The 19,499-nt window shown below is 51.3% G+C and overlaps 7 protein-coding genes across 7 annotated transcripts, besides 1 other annotated feature; 3 read left to right on the top strand and 4 right to left on the bottom strand.

The window, feature by feature from the left end:
• Positions 1–19,499: part of a sequence feature (contig 1.13 2696..249512(-1)) that runs on past both edges of the window.
• ANIA_00802 (phosphatidate phosphatase PAH1) lies at positions 25–2,637 on the bottom strand (the record flags this gene model as incomplete). The annotated part of the gene is made up of 5 exons (XM_653314.2): positions 25–1,094; positions 1,142–2,030; positions 2,082–2,349; positions 2,402–2,472; positions 2,529–2,637. The coding sequence occupies 5 exons, from the start codon at positions 2,635–2,637 to the stop codon at positions 239–241; spliced, it is 2,193 nt and encodes a 730-aa protein (XP_658406.1). The 3' UTR covers positions 25–238.
• On the top strand, positions 3,418–6,728 carry ANIA_00803 (Fibronectin type III domain protein; the record flags this gene model as incomplete). Its single annotated transcript, XM_653315.1, has 3 exons — positions 3,418–3,461; positions 3,516–3,709; positions 3,766–6,728. The coding sequence occupies 3 exons, from the start codon at positions 3,418–3,420 to the stop codon at positions 6,726–6,728; spliced, it is 3,201 nt and encodes a 1,066-aa protein (XP_658407.1).
• ANIA_00804 (tRNA guanylyltransferase) lies at positions 7,211–8,534 on the top strand. Its single transcript, XM_050613299.1, has 7 exons — positions 7,211–7,240; positions 7,323–7,454; positions 7,510–7,554; positions 7,628–7,803; positions 7,875–7,963; positions 8,039–8,143; positions 8,200–8,534. The coding sequence occupies exons 2-7, from the start codon at positions 7,378–7,380 to the stop codon at positions 8,413–8,415; spliced, it is 708 nt and encodes a 235-aa protein (XP_050469126.1). The 5' UTR covers positions 7,211–7,240; positions 7,323–7,377; the 3' UTR covers positions 8,416–8,534.
• Positions 8,554–9,384, bottom strand: ANIA_00805 (uncharacterized protein; the record flags this gene model as incomplete). Its single annotated transcript, XM_653317.1, has 1 exon — positions 8,554–9,384. The coding sequence occupies one exon, from the start codon at positions 9,382–9,384 to the stop codon at positions 8,554–8,556; it is 831 nt and encodes a 276-aa protein (XP_658409.1).
• ANIA_00806 (WD repeat protein) lies at positions 10,002–11,982 on the bottom strand. Its single transcript, XM_653318.2, has 6 exons — positions 11,287–11,982; positions 11,058–11,157; positions 10,881–10,947; positions 10,482–10,819; positions 10,284–10,410; positions 10,002–10,233 (listed from the first exon to the last, which is right to left on the bottom strand). Exons 1-6 carry the CDS (start codon positions 11,591–11,593, stop codon positions 10,090–10,092), a joined length of 1,083 nt encoding a protein of 360 aa, XP_658410.1. The 5' UTR covers positions 11,594–11,982; the 3' UTR covers positions 10,002–10,089.
• laeA lies at positions 15,460–16,714 on the top strand (the record flags this gene model as incomplete). Its single annotated transcript, XM_653319.2, has 2 exons — positions 15,460–15,695; positions 15,826–16,714. The coding sequence occupies 2 exons, from the start codon at positions 15,460–15,462 to the stop codon at positions 16,712–16,714; spliced, it is 1,125 nt and encodes a 374-aa protein (XP_658411.2).
• On the bottom strand, positions 17,600–19,385 carry ANIA_00808 (Set1-mediated histone H3-K4 methylation subunit Swd1; the record flags this gene model as incomplete). The annotated part of the gene is made up of 5 exons (XM_653320.2): positions 19,200–19,385; positions 19,083–19,144; positions 18,937–19,025; positions 18,740–18,880; positions 17,600–18,671 (listed from the first exon to the last, which is right to left on the bottom strand). The coding sequence occupies exons 1-5, from the start codon at positions 19,267–19,269 to the stop codon at positions 17,600–17,602; spliced, it is 1,434 nt and encodes a 477-aa protein (XP_658412.1). The 5' UTR covers positions 19,270–19,385.

Genomic DNA, 19,499 nt, shown 5'->3' with positions numbered 1-19,499 from the left:
CACACCTTCAGGGCGCCTTGAGTAATCTATTATAGCCATATTATTGCTCTAGTAAAAGTACAGTTGCCAATAAGTATAACCAACGCTGATATGCAACCATCGACGCCATTATAGGTTTGCCAAATCAAAAACACCGTTAATGCAATAGTCTAGCAGTCTCCCAACCTTGGGAATGCCTGAATATCGTCACATATGTCAAGTCTTATGTTCAATCCTCACCGGCGGGGAGTGGACGGAGTCAATCCTTCCCGCGGACTGCGACTTCGGGCCCTTCGTCATCTTCTTCATCCTCAAAATCTTCCTCATCGTCTGAAGCCACGCTCTGTGTCTCGGCTTCCTCGTACGAGTCCGTAGCCTGGGAGACGAAACTAGCCCCAAGCTCTTCCTCAGCAATTTCGTCATCGTCAAGTTCGCTACCGTCGTCGCTCAGCTCGCCGTCATATTCATTGTCTACTTCTTCCTCTTCGTCGGCTTGGCTTTCATCCTCGCTATCTGTCGTTGATATGTCGTCAAAATCTCGAGGAACATCCCTCCAATACATGAAATCGGTATATTCTTCACCGCCAGCTTGAACCAGCAAGCTGACTGGAGGAAAGAAGTGATCCACCAGCTCACGCATAGAGACATAGCTACTCTTGTACTTGTTCAAGCTTAAAAGGTCCAGCTGAACCTCCGCGTTCGAGTTAATTGTGAAGATCCTGCTGGACGGGATGTTCACAGATCGGTAGCTGAGAGCGTCCGTAAGCCTATTGCCAAAGCCCGCGTAGAAAGGATTCTCTTTCCCGTTGAAGAGGCCGAGAATATCCCGCAAGCACGCCATCTTAAACACTTCGGGCTTCCTCAAGTAGATTTCCCTTCGAAGCGCCGCCATCGTTCGATCCGGACTCATGATCGTAGGGCCTTTCGGAAGCCTGTATCCGTCCTGGCAAACGCCATAGATATACGAGCGAGTGGTATCTGCTTGTCCAACGGATCTACTGGTGAGATACATGATGTTGTAACCGTTGTTGACAATGTCGGTATACAACTTGGCCACACCAGCGTGAGTCCAGTCTCGACCGATCATATTCAGCACGTGACCCAAGGCATCCGACCTGGTGAGGTTAGTGGTATGCAGACAGACAGCACAACAAAAACTCACTTCGTGATGGTTCCATCAATATCCGAGATGACAATTGGGGTATCTCCGCGCCATAGATACATGTTGGCCGTACACGTGGCTTTGTTCACACTGAAGGACATGTCATTAATGCCAGGCTTTAATTTCAGTGCCTTGAGCTGGTCGCTTGTGAGCCGTAGCGTCTTTGCATAGCTGCGAACCGGTTCTGCTGGGGCGGTGTTCGGGGGCGATTGCGGCGGCGTGGGGATTCCGGGCTGCACGTCAGATTTCGCGCGATGGTGTCGCATCTGGAAAGACGGGTCGCGAAGGGAATTGTCGCTGTCACTATGGTAGCCAGGGTCAGAAATCGCATTCTCGCTCATAGCGGAGCCGGGCCGCATGGCGTTGAGGGTCGCTCGGCGGTTGGCGGCCTCTTTAGCCTCTTCGCTACTATATATCCACAAGTTTCCATGCTCGTCCGCTCCAATTAGGGCCCCGATATCATAGTTCCCTTCCAGTTCCTCCGCAAGAATTTTGCGTGCCACGACTTCCGCACGGAGAGCATCCTCTTCGTTACTCTTGTAACCTGTCATGTCCAGCATGAGGTCGCCGCTGTCAGTAACACGGGAGGGTATATTCGACGTAGATAGTTTCTGGGACAATGACATCGCACGTGAGACAGCCTCTTTTAGAGAGATTGGAGGTGGACTTTGGGATCGACGGATGAGATCCGGATCTTCGTTTGAACTGGCTGATGCAGGCCGCTGTAGCTGGAGACTATAATCGCCCGTACTGGTGCTGCGCGAATGGCTTCCAGTGGGTAAAATGCCGTCGGAAACCGCCCGATCCAATTTTACATCCGCGCCGAAGGAGTTTCGGGCGGGCCGCTCTGGAGGAGGTTCATCAGACTGTGATACTGGTGTAACTAAGCCTGCCACAAATCAGTATACAAATGCCAGTGTTAAAAGGCAGGTCATCGTACCCAGATCGCTGGTTGCCCGAGCGGTGCGAGACACCAACGGAGGATGATTAGCTCCTTTAGAATGATCCAAATCCAGATATTCCGGTTCCTGAAGAGTGGACAAGTTTTCCTCGCTTTGCATTTTCGGACTCGCCATAGGTGATATCAGAGGGGACGTCTGCATGGATTCCGGTATTTCGTCCGTTGTCGGGAAGACGAAGAAAGCCTCCCCGCCCTCTCCCAGTTTCATCGCATAATCTTGTTTAACACCATTCACTTTGAATTCCACCTTGATAAAGTTAGTCCACCCGCTACATCGGAAGCGCCAGAAATCCTTATACCTTCTTTTCGTATGGCCGGAGCAAAGAGAACTTGCCGAATCTGACGTGGAATGGTGAACAGGCAAGCGTTCCTATAGATCGAAAATTAGCAGATACAAATAAACGCTGAGCAAGTGTGCAGATATACCATCTTCCTGTTCGATGACAATCACATCGATGGCTCCGCTCAAGGTGGCTGGATTGATCGAATTCCAGGTCTTGGAGACCGAACCGCTAATACTTCTGACGTACTGCATCACGGAAATCTCAGAGCGAGTTCCCCTCGCAGAATATGAAGGTCACGACGGTGTAACAGATCGCAGGAAACGAGTCGGAAAGATATGGGGCTGAAAGACGTGGGAAGTCACAAGGAATTGCCGCCTATCCAACACATGTGACAGCCGAGAGACATCCCCAGGTGGAGAACGAGTGAACGAAGTACAAGAAAGTCTCAGATCCTGAATCGCGCGCCGTGGCCGCCGCTGGTTTCAGCGCAAAGCAAGGAAATAACGAATGGAATGAAGTCGGTAATAGAGGGGTTAAAGACTGCGATAGCCGAGGAGGAGACGCTGAGAGGTTGACAGGCGACCGTTGAGAGGTGGATGCAGCTCTCAACAGCCCAACATGCAATCAACTGGGCTTATCCATTAGCATAATGGGTTACATCAGCAAGAAATATTCCGGATTTATACTACATTAATCAGGATTGCCCGGGTGTGCTAGTCGATATTCAGTATCAGCCCTGTCTCATGACCTGGCTGGACTAACCTCTGCAAGTAAATTCACTTTTCCTCGGCTAACCATTCTAGGCTAGACTCTAATTATGTCATCATAGTCACATGATCTCCCCACTGCCACTCCGCGCTTATTTTATCGAACCTACCGGAGTTGTGCCCGAGAGCAGACCCTGCGGTGGTGATTATTCCTTTGGTGAGAGAGCGGCTTCCCCATGGACCGAAGCTGGGATGTATGAGCCATTCTATCTTCCCCTTGACGCCTACCCCAGCGTGATCCCCCGTGTAAGGGTGCGAGGCGTCATGGCGCTCTTCTTGGCAGCCAGTATCCTATGGGCTCTGAGCTGGTAAGTGTTGCCGTGTTCCTTTGTTACTTCCCATGGTATTGACTTTCTTGAAAGGTTACTATACCGTGCATGGCAAGTTTGTCAGACTCCCAATGAGGTATTGATTGAGAAGCTTGGTTTGGATATCCCTCCCCCGCCAGAAGTTACGCTGGAAGAGATAACGGCGCGAGGGATACGGATCGCCTGGAAGCAGCCGGAATTCCACAACTCTATCCACAAACATATCATTCAAGTAAATGGCGCTAAAGGTGGGTTGTACCGCACCTACGCCTACTCGCAGCTGACCTGGTCTGTTTCATGACAGTTGGCGAATCCAAACGAGCGGAAACCGCAGTCGAAATCCTGAACCTGACTCCTGGGAGCATATACCACATTTGTGTCTTGTCCATTAGCGCAGCAAATTTTCAGACCCCCAGTGCAGTTATTCATGTGCGCACTAAGTCACTTCCGGCATCCCAAGCCGGAGACAATGCCTCAGCAACCGGTCCTACGATTCGAGCGTCAATTCCCCGGTCAACAGCCGGTCTCCCTGCTCCTTCGGCGCCGTTAATGGCCCGCGAACATAGTGGCGGCCCACTACAGAAGCGTTCATCTGTTGGGCGCCGACAGTCCCCTGCGGCCGGTGCAGCAGACATTTCGCAAAATCATCCGGACAATACACTGAACAGCGCTGCATCCTACGATCAGAGCGAAGATATATCCCTGCTAGCGGACCGATTGAAGAATCTGCAACACGACAATGATGCTGTAGAGAAGCAGACTCTCGAGGAGGAGGAAGAACATATCGCATTATTGAAGGATCTGGAGAAGCAGCGAGATGACTTGAGGAAACGGGTTAAGGAGAAAGACGAGGCTAGCGGCGACCTCAAGAAGCATGTCAACAAGCTGGAAAGTGTTAATCGGACGGTACAAAGCGAAAAGGCAAAACGTGAGAGGGTTCTCCAGCAAAAGGAGGCTGATCGCAAGAAACGGAGGAACGATCTTTTACGCTGGCAAGAACAAATGCCGCAGATTTCTGCGGATACGGCGCAGGCTAGGCAAGAGAAGGAGCGCCTCGAAGAGGAGGGAAAGAAACGCGCGGACGAAGTTAGAGAAAAGATTGCGAAGGAGCAGGCCGAGATGAGGGCAATCGATGAGGAAATTCAAGATAAGGGTGGACGGGTCAAGAAACTTGAGGACGAAAGGAAAGGGTACACGGATGAAGATGGAGAGGATGGTAATGAGCTGGATCGCATTGACAATGAACGAGCCCGGCAGTGGGAAATCAAGCTCAGCCATTTGCAAGCACGCTATGCTACGCTTGTAAACCTCCATACGCAGGCTCAACAACAATACCAAGAGGCACAGGAACGCTTGAAATGGTTGACCTCGCAGCGAGCCGGTACGGCGCCGTTCTCTCTGCCACCTATGGATCTAGAACTACCCTCCGGGGCAACTATCCGCCCACCCCGGCGCCATCGCAGCTCGCTCAACAGCAATGTCTCGTCGCCAATGAATTTCCCTTCTCTAGAACCATTTCCTACTAGCGTGACATACAACCCTCCGACCACGGGCTCGCCTACATTCGCACCAGCCTCGTCTTTCTTTAACATTAATAATGGAATGACCCTCCCTGGATTGACCGGTGAGCCTGAAAGTTACCGTAGAGGTTCCGATTTCTCAATCACGAATCCTCAGATGAGCCCTCGAGCGGACGCTCTGCTTCCGTCTGATCTACTTGGCGATGAAGAATCACCCGAATTGCCGCGGCCTGTCCTCAGAAGTCGATTCTCGAATATTGAGCAGGATACGACTAAGCGTGACAGTTTCCCCGCTGATCCATCTTCACCAGAATCCTCTGGCAGCAAACCCGCCAGTCTCTTGGGTAGTCCTGAGGAAGTACAGAAAGGTCCTCAGGAAGCTAATTCCCAGACTGCACCCTCGGGAGATGCAGAAGAAGCACCGAAAAGTGCCTCAAGACGCTTGTCTGGTCTTTTCAACTTCAATCGTCCGCGTGGTAAAACGCTCGCAGAAGACCCGCCTCTTCTTGGAACATTGAAACAAGGGCAAAGCCAATCATTTCCAAGAGAAATGGATGAAATAGAGCCAATTGGGCCCAGGCGTCGTCGCTTGAGCTATACCACCAGCTGGGCTAATCCAATGTCTTTGCTGCCAAGAACCCACACAGCCGGAGCCACTCCAGATAGCTCATCTGATCATCTGCCGTCCAGACGTACCGCTATCTCCAGCATATTCTCACCAAGCAGATTCGGATTTGGAAGTGGCAGTGGTTTGTCCAAGGGCGAGGGCGCTGATTCTGTTTCAGGGTACAACCAGTTCAGTCCTAGGCACGATCCGATTGACCCGTCGTCGATCTTAGGTACGGTTCGGAGGAGGGGTTCATTGTCTCCCAGGCCATCTTCCACATTCTCATTTGACAACTTACTCCCGCATCCCTCAACAGATAACCGTCACTTTGGTTGGCCTTCTGCTGATAAGCCTGGTCACCGAAGCCCTCTCGGTTTCGACTGGACATCACCGTCCACGTGGTCGAGAACTCAGTCTCGGCGCCCTTCTACGACTCAATATGGATCCTCGGGCCATCTTCCTCTGGGTTTTACAGCTGAACCTGACTTCCTTGATGACTCTTTCGAGAGGCAGGGTCGGCCACTGCAAGCCCCGATTGGTACGCGGCCTTCGTCTTCGCATCGACCAATTACTCCAAAATTGAATCCGGCAGCGCCTACCTTCAAAACCATATTCAGGAGCAAGGGCTCAGAGAAGAAGGAGGATAAAGAGAAGGGCCAGACTACTGAGGAGGCGGACACGTCTTTTGACATGTCCTTCGACCATGGCTCTCCCTCAGAATCCCGCGCATCGAGAGACTCTCGATCCCTGTCTAGCTTCCCCGGAGACTCATACGAATCCCTTGAGCGCATGCCATCTGCAACGTCTGCAGAAAACGCGAGCTCGAAAGAATCCTTTATCCGAAAGATCACCCGGAAAGGCAGCTCCAGCAAGTTTGGCTCTTGGAAAGACCGCTCCGGTTTGTTCTCCAGGAAGAGCGATGCTTCGCAAGGCGACGTCGATGAAGAGGGCGATAGCGAGGCACAACTGGCTAAGAGCATCGACAGCACTGTGTCCAGCGCGCCTAGCAGGAGCAGCCTTAGTTTTTTCAGCCGCAAGTCGAAGAAATCCGACAAGGCAGCTAGTGAGACGAGCGAGCGGCCTAGCGAGCGGATTAGCGAGTATGGCGACGATGAGATACCGGAAGAAGAAACTATCTAGCTTATTGTTCATTCACTCTTTATACTCTCGTATCTTCTTATAGTATAGACGAGCTGTCCCACACAGTATTTATTAGACTATACATTTGCTCTCCCGCACCCAGACTATTCTCAGTAATTTCTATACGTAGAGCACTTGAAAATTCCACTTTTATCAGGCCAGGTTCTGAATCAAGTCAAGCTCGGCCATATATGGTAGATGAAGAGCGTCGGTTATCGACGCAAGTTCCTCGTTTTCCCCACAATCTCTTCATCACCCATAACCCAAAGAACAACAAACTCGGCAATCAACAAGCGCGTGATAATATTCAAACTGCATATAAACTGCATATAATAAGCATAAAATCTGCAAATAGCCACCAAGATGGCGAATTCAAGGTACCTCGGCCCTCTCCCTTAGAGTCTCAGCTAACAGCGCACCAGATTCGAATATGTTAAGGCATTCGAGCAGCCAGACACTCTTCTTCCAAACACGTGGATCGTGGTCCGGATTGACGGACGAGGATTTCACAAGTCAGTACCCTATTTCATTGACAGTCTTCTTGGTTCTATCAGAGTGAGCGGTTACGTTACTCACTGCGGCAACCCGAACCAGACTATCCGATCGATACGCATTCGAGAAACCGAATGACCGTCGTGCGTTGGATCTTATGAACGCCGCCGCAGTGGAGGTCCTCAAGGATCTTCCAGACTTGGCGATTGCTTACGGTGTTAGTGATGAGTATAGGTTCGACCTCACAAACTCAAGGCGCAGTAATTGATGGATACTAATGTGATGCAAGTTTTGTCTTCCATCCCACCTGTGAGCTCTTTGAGCGGCGGAGCGCGTATGTCCTTTTCTGTCTCTATTTCTGATTCACCGTGGCAGGAGCGATGCGCAAGCTAACACTAGGTCGACAGAAAACTGGTGACAACAATTGTCTCAACCTTCACAGCACACTACATCTATCTATGGGGTAACTACTTCCCTGATACGCCGTTGCAGCCGCCGCACCTGCCGTCGTTCGACGGGCGGGCAGTTGTATATCCGACGATCAGAAATCTGAGAGATTATATGAGTTGGAGGCAGGTTGATTGTAAGCTCGCCATTTGGGTTTGGATTGCTGCCTGATATTGACTGGTGGTCTTTTTTTGCGTTTTTGCCTAGGCCATATCAATAATCTGTACAACACGACGTTCTGGATGATGGTTTTAAAAGGCGGGATGAGCAATACTGATGCTGAGAATGAGCTAAAGGTTAGTTGCAGTATTCTTCTGCTTCGTGTTTCGGGGATCGGATGGGCAGGGAGGTGACGATACTGACGGTTGAAGGGAACACTCTCCTCGGACAAGAATGAGATCCTGTTCAAGAGGTTCGGGATCAACTATAACAATGAGGAGGAGATATACAAAAAAGGGAGTGTGGTATATCGGCAGGTATGTCATGTCCAATCTGGACCCTCGGTGGAGTCTGCTTTGCTGAGTCTAAATAGTATCAACTTGAGGAGAGGAAGCCGCTGAAGGCTCCAGAGGAAGAAGGCCCTACTGTACAAGAAAGCATCTCGAAGAGTCAACAGGAGAAGCTCCGTAAACTACGGCGCAAGGCGCAGGTCATCGTTGAGCATGTGGATATCATCAAGGATGAATTCTGGGAGCGGAGGCCATGGATTCTCTCGGGGAAGCCGGGGAGGCTTCCAGCAGAGGCTTGATCGTTACCCTGTCAAGGATGATTTGAGGAATGCAGTGTTGTGGTTATATGTTTCTGTATAGCCAAACCAAATGGGTATCTGTACAAGCTAGGCCGAGTTCTATATGCAATGCTATGCGATGCCATACCAACGAGTCTATCAAGTCGTTTTGCTCTTTTTGGGCTTTCGTTTTGAGCTCTCGGCCGATGAGAGTTCTCGTTTCTTGTCCTTCTTGCTGTCCTTCGAGGATTTGTCTTTTTTGCCCTCTTTTTCCCTCTGTTCCTTCTTGTCCTTCTTCTCTTTCTTCTTCAGCTTTTCCGTATCCAGAGACGATGTCCCGTCCTGTGTATCCATCGAGTCCGAGTCCATTGATACCGGTGTGGGATAGTCGCCCTCGGGCCTCTTCTCTTTCTCAGGCTCTTCAGCTTCCTTGTTCATCTTTTTTACTCTCTTCTCCTTCGCCTTCCTCTCCTTCTTCTCTGCTTTCTCTACAACCCTGTTCTTCTTCCTCTCCTTCTTCTCTCTCCTCCGCGCTCTCCTCTCCTCCTTCTCAGCCTTTATCCTCTTCTTCTCTTCCTTCTTCAACCTTTTGCTTTCCTTATCCTGCTTCTCTTCATGATCCCCCCTCTTCCTCTTCTTAGACACCTCCTGCCCTTCCTTTTCATCCTTCTTCCCCCCAAGCGTCCCCGGCACAACTTCCCCCCGAACAAAATGTCGATACAGCTCACTCGTCAATGCATTCCCCTTCCCAATGATCGTATCCTCCTTCGGCGTTCCAATCCCCTTAAGCGCGTCCTCGAACCCACGCAACCACCATTGATTCGTCGGGTCTTTGGTCGTCTTATTCCCCACGCCTTGATTCCCTGAGCGTCGCGCAACGAGAAGCGGTTTTGTGAGCCCTAGTCCGCCGCGAACGCCTGCGCGGTCCGGGTTCAGTGGGTTTCCGGGGCCGGACCAGCCGTGGCGGATAAGGTAGGCGTAGGCATCCATGGTATCGGACGGGTTTCTCTTTTTTGGATGAAGTGCGGAAATTGAATGAACAAGCAGCTGGATGGTTGGAGGGTAAGAGGAGCTTGGCAATCAGACGGTAGGTATGCTTCGTGATGGCAGGCACATGGGTTGGAAGGAATGAGCTCGTCAGGCGTGGAGATTATTGAACGCGCGAATTACGAGCGCTTTGGCAAGGAACAAGTAATAAAGTTGATCAAGCTTCAATCATCCATCTAATCCTGCTGAAAGTAACTGAGGGAAAGAGCCAGCACTGGAATGGCCAACTTGACTGTTCTCATTAAAGCAACAAAAATTTCAAGCAGCGTGCAACTGATAAGAGCCTGTGGAGAAGACGCTAGTGGAGGACTTTTATTGGCTCGGCGCCAAGGCATTCAATGTAAATGCCTTAAAACTAAGGCTCGATTCAGCGAGCGACTCGGTATTATTTGGCCCTTTACAGCGAAGGATTGAATGATTCTAGGGTTTGTGGCGCATGAGTTGTTCTTAAACTGTAAAGTAGACTTATTTCTATTTGATGAGATTTGACTCAGATCTGGTCCAAATTGTCCATAAGGGAGCTGGTACGGGGCTTAGGATATATATTCAGGATTCTGTTCTCGTGCCGTAATGACTGCATGCACAATACTTAGTTACTCATGCTTAGTTACTCATACAAACCATATACGAAGTTCCTATTCATAAGATTTAGTATGGCTTGTATCGTGCCTTCTCCTTGGTCTTCTTCTCCTTGTGCCGCGGCGTCCCCATTTGGGCTTCCTGACCCTGTTCGCCCTCTGGCTTCCAAGCACGCACAAGGCCGTCCTCGCCACAGGTAAACACGGATTGATTCTGGATACGTTAGTTCCTGAGCATACAAGTTAAAACATATAAGAGCATACCTGCTCATCGATGTGGATGGAGCGCACGACTTCCTCGCCATGACCGCCGGGGAGGCGCCATAGATTCTGCTCGTCGAAGCGCCACGAGGGAGACTGTGCGAGGGGAATCAGGTCGAGACGTTTATCACTGTATCATTAAGCGTGTATCAGCAAGAGTAATAAAAGAGTAGCAAAAGTCAATTAGGGCCCTTCACGTACACTTTATTACCCGCGGCGATATATGGCCCCTGGCTGCCGAGGCAGAGCTGCGCAATGTACTCGCAGTTGAGAGGCTGTCTCAGGTCGCCGAATTGAATCGGCTCCGGCTCCTGCGCTTCCTCGTCTGGATCTGTAGCTGGGTGGATCGAGAACGTCTCGTCATGGCTCAAGGCGTAGATGGTTCGCTCATTGATAAAGCCGGCACGATGCACAGAGCCATGGTTGATCACTTGCACAAGAGCCTCGTCCTCATCAGTGATTGTTGTGTTGTAGATGTTAACCAAGCCATCGGTACTTCCTGAAAGCAGGATGTTGTGGCGGTTTGGGTGGTATTGAAGCTATCAGTTAGTAACGAGTGTTAGCGACTTCAACAAGCTACTTGGCCTGGATTTGATGTACCTCAGTTACGTCGTCGTTGTGGCTTTCCACGTATTCGAGACGTGGCTGGTTTGGGGATCTAACATCCCTGCGTCAGTTAGCAGCTCGTGAAATCCACCACGTGCTCGAAGGATCCAGCAAGGAAACCTGCATATGAAAATGCGTAGAGTGCATCTAAGCATAATTGGGTGAACTCACCAGAATGCAACAATTGCCTGGTGGGAATGCAGTTCCGTCCCCGCGACGATGCTGTTGGTTTCGGAGCAGTTGGCTGTGGACAACACAGGTGCCTGATTCGCTGTTGCAGGATCAGTAGTAGCTCACACAGGCGCCGGGCCAAAATCAAGGCAGGGGGGCAAAAAAATTTTGAGCCAGGCAGAGCGTAATAGCTAAGCACAATAAGCAAAACGCAAAAGAGGCGTCTTACATGATTGCACCGCAACAACTGCGGATTTCTTGCCATTGCGGAGATCCCACAATTTCACTTTGCCATCTCTTCCTCCAGTGACCACTAGCTGATTGCTCGCGTCATACGTCCGCAATGATGTGACTCCATCGTGTACATTGGAGGCCACTAACGACGCATGACTAAGTTCGTTCGCGTCGAATATGCGTAGCGAGTCATCAGATGAGATGGCCGCGAACCCTGTGCGAGAGGACGGCACGATCGAGTAAATGTAGCTGTCCTCGGGCAGGCCCAATGAGGAAGAGCTGATTTGCTTGAGCATATGCATTGCTGAAAACCTCGCCTAGAGAGTTTGGTTGACGTCTTTGGTTGAATTGACCCGAATAGGTATGCCCCGAGCCAGGCCCTGCTGCAACACGGTTGACGAAATGTGATTGTTCTGCAACCCAAGAGCGAAAAGAGTCTAGTGGCTTGCTCCTTGTGGAATCCAGGCCACCAACGATTCGGCAATGTCCTCAATCAGAGAGTGGATATGCGAGATCGGTGCAAACCGACCGCTGCGGGAAATTTCTTCTTTCTTGCTTTAAAATGTTCCACTGATTTTGTGGACCTAACGTGGCCGCTGCTGATAGGTTTCTTCAATAGAAGGTTCTGTTCGATGATGTAAATCGCGGCTGGACGCTATGACTGTCTTTTTTCTCTCTTTTGGTTCCTGGTTCTGGGATGAAGAAGATCAGTGAAGAATTACAAAAAAGCCAAGGCTGAAAATAACTCCTGATTATACAGGCATCAACACGGATATAGTATCCCTAGATAATGGCGTCGACTCCACTTGGGCTAGGTGTCTGGTCGAATGCAATTACCTAACCCTAGTGTTAATGCTGCTATCTATCTCTACTAATAAAACTGATTTGCCATTCCACTTATCCAATTCCAGAGACGGCCCAGGGTTGAGTACCTCCAAGGTCGTCGCGTGCCGAGGCCTACAATCCTCTGAGACCTGAATGTGTGGTAGGTGTACCGTCTTGAACTTAACGCCGCCGAGTTTTTCAATCCTAGGGGCTGCTTTGGCTTGAGAAGTTATGTGGGCCGTGGAGTAAAATCTCCGACTTGTCAGTCTCAGACCGCAAGATTATTCAGGGCATGGAAAACCCGACGGGCGTGATTGGTAAATATGAGGTAGACTACCCACCAGCAGCCGTGCAAGAGTCAGTGCACGGCAGTGATCGACGTAGGATGTTAAGTATTCCAGCAGTTCCAGCTCGACTTCGCAAGCACGAGTGTAAGTACTGTGTGGGCATTGTGGGCATCTTGAGTGCAGAGTCAGAGCCACGCCCCCATCATACCACGAAACAGGCCAGGGGGAATGCCGCTCAAAAACCCCTTGGTGATATCACCGGGTGGGCATTGAGTTTTTTTTATGTCGACCCTTGTCCGATGATCGGTCAGAAGAATAGCGGGGAGATTATTACAGCGGGCTAGCGCACACTGCAGCTGACGGTCCAATAAACACGATTCTCCGTGGCTTTCTCGACATGGAAACCGGCGTCTGCCACAGTATCGGCTCTGCTTCAAGAAGCTTATTGTAAAATTCAAGAATACTCCATAAGCTTTACTGCGGAGGGATGAGGGTGCAGCTGATGGATCGGGCCCAGCGGGAAAGTGCTTATGGATATGCACTCTGCAGTAGCGGAATGACCCAGCGTAGCCGGCGAGGACTGTCAGATACAAAACACACTGCCGCAGAAGGCGCGGTAAATCAGCATCAGGCTGTCTTGCGCGTTGGGCAGAGAGCTCGGTGGGAAGAGAACGGAACTCACTTGCTGCTCTATGAGCACGGATGCGCCTCAACAGACTCAAAACCAGACTCGAAACAAGAATTTCCGTATGAAGCATCAGGTCTTTACTGTTTGCAGTTCTGGTCGATTATGATAGACAGTTACGAGCCTTTTTGGCGTTAGTCCCGCCAGCTGCAGGTCACTGCATCGCCCCGGCCAATGAATATAGGCCGCCCCAGTCAGGGCCCTCAAAAGGAGTCGACTGTGAGACGGATGCAGGCGGCGGACTGGTCGCTGGAGATGTGACTTGGGTACATGGCCCAGCAGTAGCTTCTTGGTCCTCGTGGAAATGGGTGGGTACAATGGAGAACCGGCAATCACCGAACCAAAATGACACAAAAGACGGTCGAGCCACTACTGCAGTACTCGAAGGGGGCAATGCGTGTTTCATCGACCAGCGTTCGTTTCGTCCAGGCGGCGGTTCTGAGCGCCGTTTCGGGTTGTGGGTTTGGCAGGATTTTGTGTTTCGCGGTGCGATTGTGGGTTCGGTCCAGGGCTGTCCAACGCTCAGCCCCTCCGCCGCATTAGTCTCGAGTCTCAGGGCTAGAGAAGGAAAACCACAGAAAACCACTGGCAGCGTGCCGTGCGCTGCCAATGGACTCGTCGATCATGACACCATGACCCAAAGCTTCAAGAGTCAAAAGCAAAAGTTTTCAGTCTGACGAAAGAGGCAAAAGACAGCCAATCGCGTTGTCTTCGCTCTGGCTTCTCTCTGGCTTCTCTCTGGCTTCGCACTGGCTATTAATAGGAAGACTTTTCGACGCTCCCAGTTGACGCTGGAAACGAACCTCGGGCGCTTAACCAGGAGCTTTGATATGGTACCAGACCCAGAAGACATGACGATGGTTTCACCCTAGCGCCTAGAGGAAAAGGCTTTCAGCAGTCGCGAACCAAGAGTCCCCAGAGTTCGGTAGCTTCAGCTCAGCGCGAAGTCAAGCAAATGAATGGACGAGCACGGGCGTTGGGGATATATTTTGCGGTCGTCCCACCAGACGACGAACAAGGTTATGCTACAGTAACATTCAGGCCTCACCACGCGATCATAGACCCAGAGTTCGAGAACCACCTGAAGTGAATTGGATCTGATCGTTCGTCGAAAGCCAAGATCGGCTCGATAAACTGGGTATCTACCTTTCTGGGCTCCTGGCTCCTTAATGCTGGCCGCCGGCGGTAATGAGGTATGGAGTACAGGACCGGGTCCCAGCACGCTGGAACAAAGAGGCATTAAGATTAAAGCACAGGACTAACGGACGCGGACGGGGACGGGGGCCGCCTCCCGCCGGGAAGTTTACGAGGAATCAGGAATAATTGGGAGGTATAAGTTCAGTAGTGTAGTTAGTCTGGTTCCTGGAAACTGGGAAAGGGGTCGGTTATAACCGTCCGCGTCGACGAGTAGAGTTTAAAGCACCGCAGTAGCGCAATACCAAGCGGACCGTCGTCGAGCTGGACTCGCTCGACTGCCAGGACGCACTCGAGGAGGGTCCTGAGTGCTGAATCTGATACACCACTTGCAGAGGCTAGCAGCTGACAGCGCCTTCGTCGTGCAGAGTAGTCTAGTAGTCTACAGGGGCCCGATCCTAGTCATCCTAGCCATCTTAGCCATCCTAACCTTCCTAGCCTTCCTAGCCATCCTAGTGCCTCCGCCAGGCCTTTCTCACCCCCGATCTCAAAAATAATAATAATAATAAAAGAAGTCGACCTCGTCTGCTTTTGCAACTGCCTCCCGCCCCGCCCCCTTCGCGCCCGTGGGCCCAACCGGGTCAAGAGAGCGGCTGCGACAATCATAAACTTAAAGAAAAGACGGCGCTGCTTGCTTGCTTGCCTGCTTGCCTGCTTGCTTGCTTGTCTAAACGCCCGTCCTGTTGTTGTCCCGCTTCGCTCTCTGTTGGTTTATGGGTGTCAGTCCCTCGCGCTCTTCCAGCACCGTGACCGCTACTTTTTCTCAGCCTGTCAATCGTCAATCTTCAATTTCCCTTGTGGGAGGCTCTGATTCCCGTATAATTGACCCCTCGCCCTCCTGCATCAATATTCGGATTCCTGCTTCTATTCAACGGGCAGAATTTCTTCCAGCTCGTCCACCCCTCACTTCGATGAACCTCTCCTTTTTCTTTTCAATCGGCTGTTTACATTGTGTTTTCTGGGATCTCTGGACGAGTCAACTAGATCTTCAGCTTCTGGATTGATCTAACGAACATTCTTTCGGCTTCTGGCCCCCCGCGCTGCTCTGCCTACCCGCCGCCCAGCGCACCCCACGGCTTTGGTGACGATTTGTATAGTCCACTGTTATAGTCCACTGAAAACAGTTCCTTCCACTGTTCCACTCGGCTGTCGATCTTTGTACCCTGTTTCGCCGCTGATGTTTGAGATGGGCCCGGTGGGAACTCGTCTCCCCGCCATGACCTCTCCAGCGCACAACCACTACAGCTACCACTCTCCCACCTCCAGCGACAGAGGCCGGTCAAGGCAGAACTCGGATGCCATGGACATCCAGTCCATCACTGAACGAGAGCCGGCGACCAGATACGCGGTTGCGGGCGGCCCTGCGCCCTGGAATCGCAACGGGTCTCCGAGCATGAGCCCTATGTATAGCAAGTACATCTCTCTTACCCCTCCGTTTCTTTCTGCTTTTCTACCACCCCATCCCTCTTTCCAGTCTGAGTCCAGGCTTGTTCCGCTTGAAGTGGCTAATGTGATCCTCGTCTTCTCTCTTTCTGTGTTTTAGCAATTCCGAGCGAAACCAGTTTCATGAAGAGAACGGACGCACCTACCATGGCTTTCGCAGGGGAATGTATTTTCTTCCGTGCGATGAGCAAGAACAGGATCGCCTCGACATCTTCCATAAGCTATTCACGGTAGCGCGGGTATCGGAGAGTCTGATCTACGCGCCCCATCCAACCAACGGCCGGTTTCTGGACCTAGGATGTGGAACTGGTATCTGGGCGATCGAGGTAGCGAACAAGTACCCTGATGCGTTTGTCGCTGGTGTGGATTTGGCTCCTATTCAGCCTCCGAACCACCCGAAGAACTGCGAGTTCTACGCGCCCTTCGACTTCGAAGCGCCATGGGCCATGGGGGAGGATTCCTGGGATCTAATCCATCTGCAGATGGGTTGCGGTAGTGTCATGGGCTGGCCAAACTTGTATCGAAGGATATTCGCACATCTCCGTCCCGGTGCCTGGTTTGAGCAGGTTGAGATCGATTTCGAGCCTCGATGTGATGATCGGTCACTAGATGGAACGGCATTGCGGCATTGGTACGATTGTCTTAAACAGGCGACAGCAGAGACCATGCGGCCAATCGCCCATAGCTCCCGCGATACAATAAAAGACCTGCAGGACGCTGGGTTCACGGAGATCGACCATCAAATAGTGGGACTCCCGCTCAACCCGTGGCATCAGGACGAACACGAGCGGAAGGTGGCACGTTGGTATAACCTGGCCGTCTCAGAGAGCATCGAAAACCTCAGTCTGGCTCCCTTCAGTCGTGTCTATCGCTGGCCCCTGGAGAGAATCCAGCAACTCGCCGCAGATGTGAAGTCCGAAGCATTCAACAAAGAGATCCATGCCTACAATATACTGCACATATACCAGGCTAGGAAACCATTAAGATAAGAGCAAAAGGCGACCACATCCAGGAACGCAAAACGAAAAGGAGGAAAACTGCTAGCGCAAGTTTATGTCACGCTGGCACACGCCCAGCCATCAGAAATCTCAACAGCGAAAGTTATGAACCGCATCAACCGAGTATGAACGACAATTCGTCCATCACACACCCTTCGGTTCCTCTCGCAGGCCCAGCATGGCGCCCTATCAACCTGCTTTACGACGTCGTATATACTGGCGAAGTATCCTCTCTATCTACTCTGGCGCTCTAGATACCGTGAAGATGCAGACAAAATTGGCCGAGCTCCCTTCTCATAATCCTCGACGCCGCGGGGGTAGTCGTTATACGTGAAACTATCATGACGCTCTTGTCGTTACCGCTGCGCACCTGGGAGGTATAATAGAGTCGAATTGCCGGTATCGTATACTCATCGCGGGAATGGAGATGATAGAGAGCTATATCCCCGGATCAAGAAGTTGGCCATGACGGAGTACGAGAGGAGCATGGAAACAAGCGACGAGTAGGTGAGTTATGTGGTGTGGATCTAGGCCCCATATATATTCCCGAGTCATGCTAGGTCCCACACTCCGGTTTCTGCGACATATGCATGCAACAAAGAATTTGCATAAGGCAATTGAAAGCTAGTCACAAATAGGAGATAAATTTATATTGAGCAGAAGCGAAAAGGTTTGACTTCTCGATCCTTCATGTTTACGTTGCCTAAACTCCAACCCGTGATTGATACTATATGGATCCCATGTACCCGTTCCATGCCAGCAAACAAGCAAATCCCAAACGCCTAAATGGCTAGGACCGGTCCGTAAGTCTATGTTTACAGCTTAAAGGTGGTCAAGAGATGATCCCATCTCTTACTTGCGCAGATAATTACCGTATCATCGTCGTCTACCCTTCGCTCCTCGACCGGTCGTCCCATTCCGCCCATCCTTCTCACCATCACCATTCGCATTGGACTTGTCCCTTCCGGTGCCAGGACTCCGGCGCCGCATAGTCCCTGGCCCAACCGCAACGATATCCTCCTCGCTCTCGCTATCAGATATATCCAACAGGACAGGCATACGGAAGGACTCAATATCGTCGCCGCTTTTAGAGGGCTCAATGGTTAGGACATCTGGCTCCTCATCTTCAGCGTCAAGACGGCGCTGGTGGATCTCTTCTGCCGGGTGAATATCAAACTCGTCCTCGCGCTCGACGTAAATAACATTTTCTTCGACCTCGCCGAAATCCGGGGCGAGTGCCGACCATTTCTGAGGCGTGACAATGGACCAGGTGTAGATACAGCCGGACTCAAGGCCGCATGCGACGACGAATGGGCGGGTTGGATGCCATTCTACAACGCCAAGTTCTTCACGGGGGCCTTCAAGAATTTTAACGAGTGAGCCGTGGCTGCGTTCCCAGACGTAGATATCTGGGTTCATGAATGTGGATGCGGTGACAAATTCGCCGGTAGATGAGAAGGCGACATGGTTCCAGCTGAGGCGGTTGACGACGTCTTGAAATTTGTGCTCTACTTGGAGTTTGATGTTGGTTGGTTCAAGGTCGATGCCGAGTTGGGAGAGGTCCGGCATGAGGATTGTGCGGATGACGCGGTCGGAGCTGTTGACTAGGAGGTCACGGCCATTGCTGGCGAGGCGGAGGAGGATGATCACACCGGCGCATAGTTTTGTGGAATGTATTGTGGTGCAGGTTTGGGTTTCGATGATGTTGATCCAGCCTTTTGAGGTGCCGGCTATTATGTGGTTGCCGAGCGCGGTGAAGATGGTTACGCAGGTTGAGTGCTTTGCATCCTGGGCGGCTTGCTTGGCTGCGACAGCGGGGTCAATTTCTTCGTCTTTGGAGGGCGCGGCGCGAAAGGGTGCGGAGGGGAGGATGCGCTTTACGGGTTTCGGGGAGGAAATGTCGACAAGAACCGGCTGGTCTTCGAAGAGTGAGGCAACGAATAACAAACTGCGTAAAAAGAGGGTGTTAGCTCATCGTAAGTGCTGGCGCCTGCCCGTGCGGCGGGCGAAACGTACTGGTTGTAAGGATGCAGCTCTGCAATATACACAGGAGCTTCAAAACGGACTGTGCGCACCCGCGAACCATCTTTCAGGTCCCATAGAATACACTTCCAGTCTTGTGAAGAGCTCAGAAGATAGCGACCGTCTCTAGACCAGCTATACAGCCAAAGTCAGTTTGTCCTTATAGACATGACCAGGATCGTGTGCTTTACCTCAGAGATTGAATTTGCCGAATGTGACCTTTCAGCTTGCGCGCAACGCCATTTGTCTCAACATCAAATATGACAACAGTGCCATCTACCTAGAAGCAAGTCATATTAGCAGCGGCGTCTGTAAGAACGAGAGCGAAGCAACTGACCCGTCCAGACGCCAGATAATCTCCCTTGCGATTGAAGCGCAGACATGTCGCGTGCCCACTCCCTATATTATGAATCAGCAAGCCTTCCCGACTAATAGCACCTATTACATAACATACTCAGCTTCTCCGATAATGTGTCTGGGTAGTCCTGAGCCAGGACGAAGGGATCGACAAGTGAGAGATTCATGGCGAGGTGCTTGAAGTTGGCTCAAGGAACAGCCAAGACAGAACGAAAAGAGAACGTAGAACAGATTCCCAGCCTAAGGAGAGGCCAGGAGAGAAGGGTGAGAGGGAACATCCAGCGAATCAACGACCGCTGACTTTCTGCACTGACGGGGGATATATTTACTCTTTGTCGGCTTGAAGCTCAAAAACTGGGGTGGTGGGCGGTGAGAGGCCATCTATAATCTCGACAAA

Source organism: Aspergillus nidulans, chromosome VIII (assembly GCF_000011425.1).
Source record: "Aspergillus nidulans FGSC A4 chromosome VIII".
Classification (NCBI taxonomy): Eukaryota; Fungi; Ascomycota; class Eurotiomycetes; order Eurotiales; family Aspergillaceae; genus Aspergillus; species Aspergillus nidulans.
This window is presented reverse-complemented; position numbering and strand designations above follow the sequence as displayed.